The sequence below is a fragment of the Vanellus vanellus genome (genome assembly GCF_965231255.1).
Source record: "Vanellus vanellus genome assembly, chromosome: 5".
NCBI lineage: Eukaryota > Metazoa > Chordata > Aves > Charadriiformes > Charadriidae > Vanellus > Vanellus vanellus.
This window is the reverse complement of record NC_138910.1, coordinates 62842135-62858683: the sequence shown is the minus strand read 5'-3', so window position 1 is coordinate 62858683 and position 16549 is coordinate 62842135. Positions and strand designations below refer to the sequence as shown.

The 16549-nt window shown below is 38.2% G+C and overlaps 1 protein-coding gene across 1 annotated transcript in view; it reads right to left on the bottom strand.

Annotated features, from left to right (window-relative positions):
- The window catches only part of BCAR3 (BCAR3 adaptor protein, NSP family member), a gene marked incomplete at its 5' end in the record, with an annotated part of 76849 nt that extends 61381 nt beyond the window's left edge, over positions 1 to 15468 (bottom strand). The window contains 2 exons of the mRNA XM_082484217.1: positions 11958 to 12072; positions 15382 to 15468. Coding sequence (XP_082340343.1) covers positions 11958 to 12072; positions 15382 to 15468 — 202 coding nt within the window. The remainder of the gene's footprint in view (positions 1 to 11957; positions 12073 to 15381) is intronic.
- Between the last annotated feature and the right edge of the window lie 1081 nt (positions 15469 to 16549).

Below are 16549 nucleotides of genomic sequence, written 5' to 3'. Positions count from 1 at the left end.
GGCGAGGGCTCGCCCTGCTGCCCTGGTCCCTGCCCGACAGAGGCAGCGGGACGCTCCCACACACAACTAGCTTTTCATTCTCTGCCCGAGAGGACAACGCTGTCCCCACAGTTACCAGTCTGATCACTTCTGCTGCTTTCCAGGCTTTCAGAGGATTAGTCGGAGGTTTCGTCCCGGCCAAGCGATCTCCTGGCAGCGAGTCCAGTCCAGGTGCCTCGGGGCTGCGGAGCCCCGCGGGCGGCGGTGCCGGGGGGGGGGAGAGGGCAGCCGGGCAGGAGGAAGAGGTGGCCGGAGGCGATGCGGAGCGCTTCCAGCAAACGGACGTTCTCAGAAGAGCCCAAGGTACGGCCGTGCCGCGGCAGGCGCCGGTGCGCACCCTTGCACCAGCCCGCCCAGGGCAGTTGGCGATAACTAAACTAAGAGCGACTCAAGCGGAGTCTCCTAAGAGCGCCTTATCGCTCACCCGCCCGGGCCGCGAAAGTACGGACCTGGTTCCGCGACCCTCCCGTTTTCACTCCCAGCAAACGAGAGACCGACTCCCGGGCGCCGCTCACCCGGTGCGCGCGGCCCCGGCGGGCGCGGGGCGGGAGCGGTGGCGCCGGGCCGGCCCTCGCAGCCCCTGCGCTCCGTGCAGCCGCTCAGGCAGCGCGGCGGCCGCAGGCGCTCTCCGCTGCCCTCCCCCCCCCCCCCCCCCCCCGCCCCACCGTGATTTACGGCGCCGCAGCCACACCCCTCCGCGGGCTGCTCGGGCCGAGTCTCGCCGAAGCCCCAGCACACAAACCCCTTCGCCTGCAGTGACCTCCCCTTGCCCTTTTCCACGGATTTATGAATTTGCCTGCCACAATTTCGCCCCTCAAATTAGCACTGCAGCAAAAATTAAGAGTTTCCTAAATCCACCCTGTTCACGGACAATTCAGGATCTATTACACACTTTACACACACAATTTGCTTACATTAGCAGACTTCCCCCTCATCCCTCCATGTTACATGAAGTTATCTGTGCAACAGGTTGGTGGTATGAAACGCGTTTTCTAAAACAAAGAGTCAAATAGCTGTAAAGGACCAAGAGCTACTGACAGAATAGATAGCGAGTTAACCTACTGTTGTAAAGTATACCCTTTAAAACAATCAGATAACTATAGACAGAACATTCATTTTTAACATATTACCTCAGGCACCTTCAGCTGTACTACCGACTCGGCCAAAGGGCATTTGCTTAAATGGAAGTCAAGGCACACTTAGTTCACTTTTAAAGCACTGTCTAGATCAAATTTTTTCTTTAACATTGCGTTTGCCTCTTTCCTGTTGGCTCAGTCCTTCAGGCTGCCTGGCCAACATTTCTCTGGTTTTACCGCAGTTATTCCAGTTGTCCAAAGCAATTTTGATAATGCTGTTCTTTCCCCCTTGTCAGAATTCATAAGCCAACAGTCTGCAAACTTCTTGACAGCTATCCTATTGGCATTAGCTTCCCAGAGGCAAATATTTCTCTGCCTAACCAAACATTTAATTGATTTTGACATAAAATATTCAAACCCCACTAGTTGTATGGTTCTTCTGGTTTGGGACATCCTCTTCATGCACTATTTTCATTTCACTCTAATGTTCAATCCTTTCACTCTCTCCATTTTTACCGGGACTAGCTTTCATAAGCTTCTGATGCGCCTACTTCAGAGCCAGACCACATGATGTTGCTGAAGTTGTGGTCCTAAACTATCTAAATGATAAATGTCATTAAGGAGCAGATTATTCATCTTCCAGGGCCTCTGTGCATTATCAAACCAATCACCAAAAAGAAATGAAACTCTAGTGTTCTCACTTCAAACAAGCTAAGCTAACCTCCAGTGACAACAGCAGGATTAAAATTCCATATGGTGACTTACCATAATGACATCTCTGGGTACTGAGTAGAACTAGGGCATCTACCTCTTTTTTTATTGTCTAGAACATTGAATTTTGCAATCTGAGCTATCTAAAATACCTTACAGCAAAATCAATTTCACGAAAAATGAAGCAATTCAAGACAGAAAGAGCACTGGGCCTTCCTTTGAAGTGTAGCTAGAGCTTAAGAACCATTTAGCTCATCAAGACAAGGTTCTTTAGCCATCAAGTATGTTGCAGAAGTAGGAGAGGAAAGTTCTTGGAAAAGTCTAGGAATTCTCATGAATATGAGCAGAATCTTTACGTAATAAAGCTAAAGTAAGATGAAGTTTAGTATAAAATAAGGGGAAAAAAAGACAGAGATGGCTCAAATATGCAGTAAGGGAAGAAGAGGAGACAGAAGATTAGAAAATTACATTTATCTAATGTATTGATGTAAAGGAAGCTCACAGTGGCATTTCTGACCGGTGTTCCCCTTTCCCATAGCAACCTCACTCTGGGTCCTTAAGGCAGGCACAAGCAGGAGGAAAGCATTACCACTGTTGGTATTCCCACACACCTCTTACAGGAACAACTTCCAAAACAGAAAAGTTGAGGTAAACACAAAACACAACAGTTTCCCAAAGGATTCATTCACTGGTGCTAGGAAATAAGTCGCCATTTTGTGGCAAGCTGATGGACAGAGACTTCTACACTTACATAACTTTCTTCCCTCAAATTACAGAAAATTTTAACATCATACTGACACTGAACAGAACCTTGAAGCTAAGATCAAAATTCAAACCAATTTCACATGAAACGAGGCCTAAACGCACAACAAAAACTCACTCCAATCTTTTTTTTAATTAAGTTTTTCCCCAAATGCAATAACATTTGAGCTACTGATAAACTAGGAAAGCTAGAAAATCTTGAATAGGCTTATGGCACTCTGCTTTTGTCATTGCCAGTTGTGCAAAACCAGGTATTGAGGACAGAGAGGTACCAGAAATGTTTCAGGCACAGTGACAGATTCCAGAATTTCACTGCCACAAGTGACAATTTATGGAGATTTCCCATAGGATATTTCAGGCACAATCTTTCTTCAATATACCTGGGGGAGGGAGGGGAAGAGCAGGAGGAAGAGAAAGGAACCAAAAACCAACAGACTGCAATCCCATCTTGGACACCAAAATGCCTCACTAATATGTCCTGTGGAAGAAAAATGAAGTTATGGTGAGAATACGGAAAGAGGAGTTGAGATACCTGGATTACGCTTCCAGCTCTAGTATTCTGACCCACTTACTTCCTGCATGACCTATACTTACATTTTTGTAACGTATATCAGAGTGGTAGATATTTTTCACAGGAAAGACCGTACAGTACTTTATCAACTTATCAAGTGGAAGGTGCTACTACACTATTATTTTCCTCTTTGCATAACGGAAAATGCCTTGCTTCTCTAAATCATACATTCCACAGTTTAGGCAAAACACATCTACAAGCATGCCAAAAACTCTGAGCGGTTAGCACATAAGATGGTCTCTATTGGCTGATAGAGAAACTCAGGAAAATTTCAGGCACTGTAATTACATAGGAAGTAATGTCATACTTCATTGTCATGTTTTATGAATAAGAACTAGAAAAGAAGAAGTAATTTCCTTAGTTACACGACTGGGTGCTAAGTAATGGGACTGGTAGCTGGGCAGCCCTGCATGAACTGTGATTACTCTTGCATGAGTCATTACATCCTTTTCCTAGGACGTCTTTTGTGTCTTCAGATGAAATTAAAAATTGATCTTTGTCTTCACATATGACAATTTACACAGCCCATCTGGTACATACTTGCTGCAAAGCTGTTAAAGAGAACTTGCTTGCAACCTATAAGAATGAAGAATTTGCAGGACAGCCTACACTAGCTACATTAGTTGTGAGTTACTTTGAGTTAAACTAGATTAGATTCCTTGTTGCAAAATTTTTGTTGCTTTCATGCTTTGTATCTACTTTGGAAATGGCCTTACTGAGATACAGGATGAAGTCTGGAAGCACCAATGTCCTGAAACAAGCACGACACCTGTGTCAAGCCCTCCCCATCAGTATTCCATGTTGACCCGCCATACCCCTTAATACCCATTACCCTGTTTATCTATATGGCATCATGCTGTCTGCTATCACCTTGCCACAGAAATGTTAGTGGTGAAGCACTGTCCCTTGTGACAGCAGCCTGAGGGAGGCTGAGAAACCAGCAGTGTGCAGGCTGTCACTGGCCACGCATCATACACTGCTGTGGCCTTCTACAGTCACCCTTGACTTCTGCTTTCTGAAGGCAGGTAGTATGTAGAGATGCATCTTTCCACCTAGTGCAAAGACATGTATACAAGCAGCTATCTGAACAGATAGGTGAGGAAGAACGGTAACTGGGACATAGGTCCAGTGTTGGATGTACCTGTGATGCTGTAGCTTGCCTACCTTAATCGTGCCAAGATTTGGGTACTTGCCAGTTCTTGAGAGACTATTTTCAAAATATTCCTGGCTTACAGTAACAAAAGAGATGATGGGACAAAACAAGATGATTCATTGGAACTTTTCAGTTTGACCTTAAACATCAGAATTCCAGTCTTCCTAAAATAACCAGGAGAAAATACATCTACTCCAAAAACACTGCTGTGCAATGATAAAATGCAGAAGTAACTGCACAAGATGAGGACATGGTATGCATGGATTGCTCACACAGCAGTTCTTGTAGATTTCCTGATAAACAAAAGTCAAAGCAAGTTTCTACTGTAGACTTGTCTTAGAAGAGAAAGGACCCAAACAAACAAAATGCTACATTCCCTCAACTCCCACAGATGCCACATAGAAAATATAATGATCAGCATAACTGTTGGATAGGAAACCAAGTTTATTTGCTGGTAATTTTCAAACTAATCAAAGACATATCAAGCCAAATTAGAATGATAATATGAAGTGAAAAATGCTCCAGTACTTGAAACCTGACAATATTTTGTTTGAAAACTGTAAGCTATGGCAACTGTGCTTTCTAAGGTCCCCCTGGCTGCCAACTGCAATGGTCAAGTTTAGTCAGCAGCTATCCACACCTCTGTAATAAAGCTCCCAACATCCAGTCTTGCTATTTGATCTGCCTTAGGTCTGGAGATATGAGGTCTTTCAGAAACTGCAGCAGAGCTATCTGTTATGAGTCAGAGTCAAGAAGCCTCGTGATCCCTAGCCTCAGAGAAGTTTGCAAGCAGGAATGTGCCATAGCTGATCATTTTGGAAATAATGCTGTAGTAAAGCAGGAGAATTTGAGGAGTTATATAAATCTTAGCTCATTCAGTGACAAACTGGAGCATGAACATGCTCTGGCTTGCTGGAGTTTCTGACAACGGCACATTTAATTTTTGCAGTCCTAGAAGAGTACAAATTGGATACATATAATACCAGATGTCTGATCTTCATTTATTAATAGCTAAAAATATTAGTTCTGACAAATCAGTGTTTTCCAATAGGAATTGGTTTACTGTTAAACTCCTCTAATCTGCAGCTCACTAATTTTAAGTCTTAAATCAGAAAGAAAACAAAACTTTTGGAAGGATTTGGAAAAAAATTTTCACGGTAGCTATCAGAAGTTCTCAGGGCTACAGAATTCCATATGTTTTGAGTCAGCTAGTATCAGCCACTGCTAGAACCAAAAAAAAAAATAAGTACAGCCCTTGTCAGATATAAGAATACTGAGTATCATCTTTAACAAAAACCAATTAATAGTAAAAAAATTAGTAAAAATAAATTATTGCACATATTCTGTGAGAATAACATGTTGTGTTCCTTCCACCCCACCTTCAGTTTGGTATTGAAAATAATGTCTAACAGTTTGTGCTGGCATAGATTAGACAGACCTGTTTCAGAAGTTTGAAATATATGGGTAAAACTGCACTAAAACCAGTTTAATTTTATTGACTAGTTTTGGTAAATGACATATTAAACATGACAATACCAAAAAGAAGCTCGATAAAGTTTTATGGGTTTCTTTTAACAGGGGGTCTATTTTCCTCTCTTTGCTTCTAGCAGTGGAAGAACTGTTACTACGGGGCTAAGCTTTCCTTGTAAACTTTTGGTTTTCCATGTTTCTGTGAAAAGTCTCAAATGCAAGAGAATTAACAGCCTGTCTTTGCATGTGACAGTTGCTGGGGGCTTTTTCATTTAGAACGTAACTGATGTAGAGACAAGGATAAACAGAAGGCCAGAAAGCAGCAATAAACGAATCTGGAACTTGTAACAGATGAAATGGTACAGTCAGAGGTGTAAGTTTACAACTTTGTAACAGCATCTACGTTTCTGGCCTCCTCAAACAGAAATAGCAAAATCCTTCAAATCCTTGTGTCTCTCAGTGAGAGCAAAATAGACCACACAGGCAGCAATACCACCTCTAACTATTATGCAGATTAAAGTGTTCAAAGCTACCTCCTCTCCATCCATGGGCAAAGCTACCAGAATACTTTAGCACTGGTCTGGAATCTACCAGGTTGACACTACATACCACTACTCCAAAGCACCCTGGTTGTGTTTGTAATGTTTCAGAGAGAAGCAAAAAAAAAAACCAAACCCAGAATGAGTAAAAGGGCTTTATCTGAGAGTGACAAAGACAAGATATCTGGGTTTGACAAGTTATGACAACCAGTTATGGCTTTATGCTAATTATTTTTGCCATCTAATAAAAACACATGAGGGTGTCCCTCAGTTATTTCAGACTTTCTTTGAAGATGGACTTGTCTCTATATTGTCACAAGCAAGGATGTGTACTGCTTGCTCATCTTCCTTCTTAATAGCACACATCTTAGGTCTTCTATATAATGAATGGCAAGGAGAAGACCCACATAGCAAGAAACCACTTCATATTTAACTTTACACTACTGCAGCAGGGCAAGAAATACAACATAGGCAGAAACAGTTATTTGTTTAAATGCAAACTCTTTTCCCCATGACATGCAAGAAGTTATGGCATATTAATTACATTTAATCTAATTCAGGTTTTGCATATTATTTTATGTTCACCCACAATAAATTATGTCAACATATATATTTTATTTAAATCCATTAAGGCTGGCCTTCTTTGTCTGACAAATAAAATTTTAAAAGATCTAAATATATACCCTATTAAAACTGTAATCTCTCTGTGTAAGAAAACCCATACAAGACAAAAAGGAAAGATTCTATAAACCTTTAGCCTCTCAAAGGAAAACATCCTAAGATATTAATGAAATCACATTAAGCCATAAAATGTTATTAACCAGAATTCAGCTCAGTAAAAGAAAATACTGGAAAAAACAAAGTTCTAGCTCTTAGAACACCTCAGAAAAAAATCTTTTTGTCACTTAGCTTTCTGTGTATCTTTCCACTCATAACTCAGCCAATAACGCAAAGAAAAGTACATCATGAATACCTAAACCCTAACATTTTAATAGTCAAAAGCTTTCCAAAATAATTCTATATTTTAATTCATGGTTATAAAGGAACCAAGAAATGTCTTCTGTGTCTGGCAATATCCAAAGTATTTTTTTTATTATATCAAAATAGACATTTACATTTATATATTTACATTACCCTCTCTATAGGTTAACATTTTTACTGCATTGAAGGAGCTGGTCACATCATGGTGGGATTCCTCAACACATCTGAAACATGATTTATTCTTTTACTATCAGTCATAAGAAATCATAATAAAACCACACTCCTAAAGACTGTAGCATGATATGGTAACATGATTAAATATCACTCTGTCCCAATCCCACATAGCATCAGACCTTGCTTTAGAGGATACTGAGAAAACCACAGTTCCTTCCCGAAGCACTACTCTAAGTACTGGGCTACAGATTTCAGGATGTCTGTCTTGAACTGCTGGTTGTTACAGGACAGAGTGCTATGCCTCATGCTCTGGGAAGGAAGACCCTTTTGTGTAATAGAGGAGTCAGATTGCACCTAATTTGTCACCCGTTTCTCTCAAACCAGAAGAAGCTACTTCTAGAAGAGGATATGTTGTTTCCTAGCTTCTTTCCAATGCCAAACAAACTCTTCCAAAACTACAAAAAGGAGCTAGATATCCACTTAGAATATTCCTATAAGCACAGTCCATATTTTGCATTACTTGGGAGTAGTTTAGTACCCGAATTTTGAATGCATTTTGATTCCATATTGGGACAAGCCCAGGCAAGCTGCAGGCCCCACCCTCTGACTACAGTCTCCCTGGAACAGAAAACAAAAGGTACATCTCAAAGGAGTCACGGTGTGCTATGAATACATGAATGGATATTGGTCTAGATGGCAGGACACCAAGATCCAGAACGTGCAGCAGTGCACGTCAAAAGGTAAGATACAGGCAAACAGATTGTGGAAAGAGTATTTATTGCTCTTCACATTCATACCTTTTTGAAACTTCATTTTTGTTAGATTAAATGCTTAGAGGCTGAGAAAGTATTCTGGGAAAGCATCAGTATGGGTTGGTGTGCTCCTTCATGTTTCACTTGACATCTACTTTGCCACTACCTGATACAAGATCCTGGCTTTGAGCAACTATCAGTTTGACTCAGTACCAGCCATGTGGGCTTCTGCTGATGAAACAGTGGTAGGAAGTACGTTCAGAACTGGTAACAATTTCGTACTTCGGAAGAAAGTTTCCAGAAATTGGAAACATTTTTCCACTTGTATACTTTGATTGCCAAGGAAGTGAAATATAGTGATAATCCGTAAACAAATATTTGAGATCATCAGGATTTAGAGAAAAGGAAACAAACATTTTCTTGAAATTTGGAAGGCTGCACTCAAAAGATGAGATGAAATGTTCCAGGCCAACTACAGTTGTAGCTTTTAGGCCTAAATTAATTCCACCAGCTGTCAGCACTTGCTGAGTGATCTGCCAGGAAGTCAGCCATCCTGGGATAGCTCTACAATAAAAAAAAAAAAAAAAAAAAAAATATAGACACCTACATAAGGTAATTAAAATTGAAAGTGGAGTGAATTATCTGCTCAATTCATCTGTGTCTTTCTAATACCTACAGAAAGCACAGAGCGAATTGTCTCCTAACAGAACACCTTCAGCTGTGGTTTCATTGTAGGCAGTGGGGCTGTTCCAGTCCCCAGGGCTCACCTCTGCTGTCTCTTCCTCGGCCATTCATACCTGTACAAGTGTTTGCCCTGCTCAACAGTGAACTGGCATGGGGACTTCATCTGGATGAATATGAGGGGGAAAAATGTTGTTTTTCAGCCAGATAAATTTCCCAATGGGTTCACCACGCAGCTGCAGGATAGTTTTATTGACAAAAAAAGGAATGATGCAAAGATAGGGAAAAGCGGTTAAAGGAAAGCTGGAGGGCACAGACTGCTTAGGCTAGCATTTTCGAACTCCAGCTTCAATTAAGGTCAAGAGCTAATAGCACAGCAGTCTTTCAGTTTTCTAATACAGATCAAATATATCAGAGTCCCATTATTCAAAGCACTGATCCACTAAAAAATTCATTCTGCTGGACTGAAGTGGTTTAACAATTTTGAATGGTTATTTTTCTACCGATTAGCTAACGCTAGCCACGTCAAACCACTTATTCTAATTGCTTCCCTATCATTGGCTGGCATAAAGACAGCGTAAAAGCATAAAGGTAGTGAACTTTGTATTGTGTACTTTGCCTAATTCAACAGATATTTGATCCAGGTCAAATGTGTTGCTGGGCATTATGTCAATGAACAGATCTTGGGCTGTGTTTCTGTAGTAATTAATATAAAGCAGTTAGAGTTAGATGGGTGGGATGAATCCAAATCTCAGTGTACCGAGACACGTTCTGTTCAAAGTAGTTTCAGAATCAGTTAACATTTTAGAAAACAGAAAATGTTTTGACAAAATTTTCCAAAACTTAACTTCATTGTACAAAGAAATGCTTAGTCCTGTAAAACTAACCTTGTGAAAATGCTTACATATTAAACTGACTTATCACATCAAGCACTGTCTGGAAACTGTTGAACCAGCAACAAATACAATGCCGTTGTTTAAAGCTCAAAATAAGAGCAAACAGAACAATGTAGCCTTTGCTTTGTACTGGTAAGTACATTAGTAGGACATTAGTATTTATTTAATAGAATGAAAGATTAAAAAAAAAAAGAAGTTTTTTCTAATGTCTGACGTCAGTACAGTTCAGTGCTGGAAAACAAGCGTTTCAGTGTAACTGATTAAGCACTTTGCTCCTAGACACAGCACTCTGTCAAAGACAGACTCAAAACAAAACCATGTCATAATAGGCTGGAGACTAGATAACAACCATTAGTCCTGACTGGGAAAACAAAACAGTCTGCACTCATGTATGACTGACTGAACTGATCTGTTTTGCAGCCTTCCCAGAATTCTTTAATACAACAGGCAAAGCTATCTAGGATGTAAATATCCTGGTGTAAACAGAGCAACTCAGAGATCAATTTGGCTCTATTTTTTCAAGCGCATAATTCAATTATACACTTAATTGTTTTCATTAGCCAAAAACCAGAGAGTGAATGAAAACATTGCTCTCCAAGATAAATGCCCATAAAAATATAAACCACCACTACTTTTACTAGAACTTAGCTTAAAGAATTCTAGCACTTAACTGCCAAAAAAAAGAAAAAAAATGGCATCACGCTGTCACCTTGCAAGACGTATGTCCGGAGGTCAAAAAATAAATACACTCCAGTTTGGAGATAAAACGTTTGACTTACACTCAAATTCACTGAAATCACTACCAGTATGGGAAGATTAGATTTAGCTCAACATATCTGAAGCTGAACAATCACAAGTTGTAGCTATAATTAATATAATTTGGAACATGCCAATGAGTTGATTGAAATGTTACATAACTACCTATAAATCAATTCACCACACGAATGACAGTTTGAACAGTCCTTTCCTCTGAAAAAAGTGTTACATTGAGAACTGTAATACATTTCTCACTCCAGTGCCTGAAAAGGTTACAAAATGCAGTCCCAAAACCACATGAAAATAGATTCTAATTGAAATACCTCTAGTTTCACTGCAGTAATCAACTTGAATAATTTCCTAATGTGTTCACAGTAGTGGTTACAAAAATTTATTTATATTCTCATTTTAAGAAAGTTAAACCAATGAATTGTAGAAGTTACATAATTGTTAAACCAATTTTGAGCTCCTCAGAAAACATTGAGAAAATACACTGATCTACTTGTACACAAACAGTTCTAGTTTCTTCTGAAAAGTTGAAGTAGCTAAACACATTTTATGAATATTTGATTTCTACACATGCTCCAAAAGTCTCTTTATTTGCACCAAGAGAGGGTAAAAGCAGGAATGTTAGCCAAGTAAATCATTGCTTCACATTAAATTTGTAAAAGCCTTAGGCAGTGATCTTTAGAACTACTGGGCAGCCTGCATAATACTTGTATCTTGTTAACTATTTTCAAAATATCCTATACAATGAGTCACAGTTGAGTAACATCTCACTATATCCTTCCACTCAGAATAGAATGTCTTACAGGGCTTGTTCCAGCTCTCATGAACCTGAGTTGAATTTTGATACCAAACTGACAAAAGCATCATACAAGCAACAAAAGATATAGTGATCAAGTCTTAATTCACAGCAAAGTCCCAAATGGAAAAGGAGGGTCAGGACTGTCTGTGTAAGCACTCTTCCTCTCTCCTCGCTAGGGATGAGGTAGCATGTACACAAAATAGCTTGGGTTTAGACCTTTTGATATGATCTTTCCAAGTGAGGAAGACATTTGTGACACAGTCTTCCGTCAATTATGGTCTGTTAACATTACTGTATCTTGTTACGCTGAAGACTGTGAGAGCAATAGAAAATGAAATTAAATTGGAGCCTTTTCTAAATGACAACTTCTAAAAAAAGTACAGGTTATATTATTATTTTTTAAAATGCTGCCAAAAGATTAATGTTTACCTATTCTTCTTATTGTCTATACAAAGTGTCCCTGTGACCTGTATTCAGAGCAGTATCCTAGGCTGAATCAGAGTATTAGTTTATCATCTCTTTGCGACAGGAAAGCTTGGGTTGCCTTAACTCATCCTTAGTCTTTAGGAGACAACATGGAAATCTTACCTCTCTTTTTTTCTACCTCCTGAAGCAGCAGGATATTGGAAACGATGTGTGTTCGGTGGACTTGATTTTCAATTCCCATATTTCTAAGATCAACTTCTGTAAGATGGAGTAAGTCCTGTAGCAAATGCCAGAATAAGGAACATACTATACCTATTAGTCCAGGAGAATTCAAATTTCTTTCAGATAGGTTTGCTGTTTCTGATACCGTAAGCTACATAACAGCAAATGTAAGTATATTCATGTGTTATATGAAGTCCCTTTGTCATGATAAGGTATAACATTGAAGGGATGAAGAATTTTTCTTTTAAAATGTTAATTTATTGTCTCTAAACTTTTTCTCAAAACAAAACCGGTCAAGATATCTGGAGAGTTTCTAAAAGCTATGAGTCCTTTCAATAATAAAAAAAAAAAAAAACCACAACAAAACAAAACAATCCCAAAGTGCTAGTATGCCAATTACACTTAAGCTAATGAAGGAAGATAAATCTCAGAGTGAACTGAGGGGCACAATAATATTTGAAAGGAGGGTCTTGGATAATCAAGAGGATATTCACTGTAATTAATAGATAACATGGGCCGTGACACTGTTTTGAAGGACATGAATTTCCAGATAATGCATTTGGGTAATTAAACCTGAACCTTTCTCTTCATGAAATTGTTACTACTTTATTTTCAAAGTAAGCTGCTGAATAATGCAAGGCTTATCTATCATCAGTACAAAGTTTCAATTTGATGTTGATTTATAAGTATGTACAAAATTTCATTTGATGATGACATCTTTCAGAGCAAGAAGAAGAAAACACATCCAAACCAGAAAATTTATAAAAAAATGTATTTTTTTCCTTTTTTTTTTTTTTTTTACTGTTCTGTATTTTCACTGTAAACCAGATAAAGAGATATCCATAAGATATACCCCATTTTGTTACTGACAAGTCATATTACTAAAAGTGGCCTTTTCTAATGGAAATTTGACAAAGTCAAGCCTAGGACCCTAAAATACAAAAAAATCACATTATTTCACTGTGTAAATAAGAAAATTGACACCGAATTTACTCTAAGTAAGCCACTGTTTTTGAAATTGTAATTTAAAAATCTTTCTTTCAAACTAAAACCACTGCAAAAGCACAGCATTTTTTGATTTAGAGTGAGTAGTCCTCTTATTGCAGAAAGCCTCAATTTTTTATGTTACCAGCTATAACTATTTCAAAAGCTGTTAGGGAAATTTAGCCGCGCCTGAAAATGTCATATTAAGTGTTTCTCAAATGATACATCATATGTATCTAATGACATGAAAGAATGGTGTTGAATAATTATTACTCTTACTTTATCCTTTTCTAGGTTTACCTGCATACAAAAATTGGTAATAATGATTAATTCAGATTTCAGTAGAAAGGCTTTTTCAGCTTTGGCAACACTGACAGAGGCTCCCTCTGCTCCTCTCAAAAAACCTCAACACCTTCCTCCTCAACCCCCAAAATCATCCTCCAAGAAAAAACATACAGAAAGAAGTACAAATGCAATATGCCTGCTCTTCAAACTTCAGCAAAACGCTTGTAAGGAAGAACACAAGAAGGGTTAGTGTTAACTCCAGTACTGAACAGCCTATGCTCAGGGTAACACAGTGGGAGCTTTTATAGACACATTTGGGTTTTTTTTTTAAGTAGCTTTAAAGAACTTGCTGCATTTTGTAGCAGACAGCACTAATATGTGGAAATTTTATTTGTCAGGGAGAACAGTCTCTCGCCTTGAAGTTTTCTTTCTTCCTTTGAGATCATAAGCACTTTCTGGTCTGGCTTAAGAACTGTCTAGAGCAGTTGACTGAAACCCAAGAACTGTGTCTTCTACTGCCATGAATTTACTACTTAGCTAAGAACAATTTAACTTAAGAAACTGTGCACCACTGTCCTCAGCAAAATGGGTATAATCATACCTTCTACTGCACAGATAAAAACCCCAGTGTAAATAGTTATTAGTAATTATTTTTAAAAGTAGAAGACATCAAAAGCAATTACTTAGACTTTCAAGAACTTAGAAGCTTGGTTCAACATGGTTCTTAAGTGTATGCCTAGTATTAAGCAGGTTAGTAAGTATGTGAAGTCAGGGTAAGTCTTAAATTAAAGTTTTGTTTCAGGAAAATATCCAGTTTGGCTGAGGAACTAAGACATGATACAATGCTTGTAATCTACAGATATTGCAGAACTGAAATTCTGACTCATGGCCTTGAACTAAAGAAAAGTCCACTGTATCCAGAACGATGCACAGAGCCTATTTTAAAGTTTTGCACTTCAGCAAAAAAAAATTTTACAGGCAGCTTTCAGGCTCGGTAAGCTGTAAATTCTCTTTGCAGCAGGTTTGTTTGTTTGTTTGTTTTTTTTATTGTTGACTGTGAAAACAGCTGTCTACATTGCTGTCTTCTGTGTTATAATGATAGTATGAATCACATAATAACATTTTCAAACGTGCTTTTAAGTCTTACTGACTGAGTCCATTTGGGAAAGTAGAAAATGCTGTCCTTTTCCTAGTAGTGACAAGTTCTAATTATATTTAAAATCTTTTAATATTAATTTTGCTTGGTTTATGATATTATGACACTCACTAAGAACTCCGATATACAAGCAGCACAGATGCGACACAGAAGCTAATTGTAAATAAACTTTAGTGCCACTTCATGAAATTTTCATTAGTACCAAAAAAAAATTGTACAAAAATTGTTTCTGAATTAGGAATACAGCAAGACAGAACTAAAACATGTCAAAGCAGCATTTAACTGATGATATAGTATGTAAGTGTCAATAAATTTGTACATGGGTAATAAGAACTGAAAACACAAAATGGACAATAAAGAGGAAATTTTGATCAAGTATGACCTGTGGGAAAAGGGCTTCCTAAGAATTTCTAAATACATTTCTAAGGATCTTCAAGATGACCAATGTAGGGTCCTTCTGTAATGTGGTATTTGTTCAATGGAAGGATTATTCTTAAGCCACATAGTATCCATTTACCTATAAACAACTTCATATAACAACTGGCACATAAGTTTATATTTTGTCTAGTTCTGAATTTTAAGAAAGAAACTTATTTGTTAACTTTTGCAGAAGAAAAGTAATGTATGTGTTTTTACTTTGGTGAACATGTCCATTTGTTACAATCTGAGACAGTGAAGACTGATACAGGACAAGCAGCACTAGAAACAGTAAAATGTTCATTTTATCTAGCTCATCAGTAAGTGACTATTTCTCTGTGAGTTTTAGTACACAGTTACAAAAGACATTGGTTTTATTTTCCCCTCTCCTAAGACAAAAAGCAAACTATCATCCTTTAGGGTTTTTTGCTCCAACATCATATCATGGAACATTAATCACTTGCGTTATATCATCTTGCTTGACATTTTCTAAAGAATTTTACTGAAAAAGCCAATTCTTACCTCTATGCCATCATATTGTTCAAAGAGTGTGCAATATTCTGCAAGACCAAGCTGAGTCAGCCAGTTAGAAATGGGTAGATACTTCATTATCTATTCCCTCACCTCACAATGCCTTTGACTCTGAAAAACAAAACCAAAACCCAATTACAAATGCTATTGCTTTGGAATGTTAAATGACTCAACAACTCAGAAAGCATTTAATAGCATGGAAGTCCTACCATTGTGGCCAAAGAGATTGATACTTTCTTGGTCACTTGGTAATAGGTTGTTATCTACGCATTAAGATTGTAACATTTAATTCACTGTTTCATTGTAATCCTCATACAAACAGGGAATGTTGAAGAGTGTATTTTGTTTAGCTCTCACAGCTGAATTAATCTCTTAGAAGATGAATCAGAGTCACTCAATACTGTGCTATCAATTAAAAAACACTCAGCCTTTGTGTTCAAAGAGAATGTTCCTCAACATGCTTGTTCAGTGATAATGCCATTTTTCTTACATGAGTAACACATATGACAAAATGCACAAAATGAAGAGGAATAGCCAAAGGAGCAGTGTTATCTGTAGGAATATGAAGGAAGTGAATGAAACTGCATATTCTGTAAGTCAAAATGAAAAAGGTTCTGTGGTGGGTGTTTGTCCAAGATATGAACGTAGCTAAAGTAAACCTGTTACAGAGTATTCATATGACAAAAGCAACTGAAAAATTGTTACAGTTTGGTCTCCATCATGATGTCATCTAAATTTGAGTTATCTGTAAATAGAAATACTTTTTGTTACCTTTTTTCCAGTTGCTACAATGAAATAAAAGATAGACATTAAGATGGACACAATAGACACAGGAAGACAAGACAGGCACATAAAATGTTCTCCCAACATCACTGCTCTATGTAAGCAGTTATGTAAGAGCAACATAAACAAATACTTAAACTTCCAAACAACTGCAGAGTTTGTGAAGAGATTTCTACTTGCAAGTTTGAGCACATACTAAATAAGTTCAAGGAAGCCCAATTTTAAATCTGTAACTCATGACCTGAACATTTCCTATCAGAGCACTGACGCCAGAGGCAGGAAATGCTCATGTTCAGACATGTAGTGTCTTTAGTCATACATTTTTGATACATATTTTTATTTGAAGATTTTCCTCTCATCTGTACTTCAGGAGAAG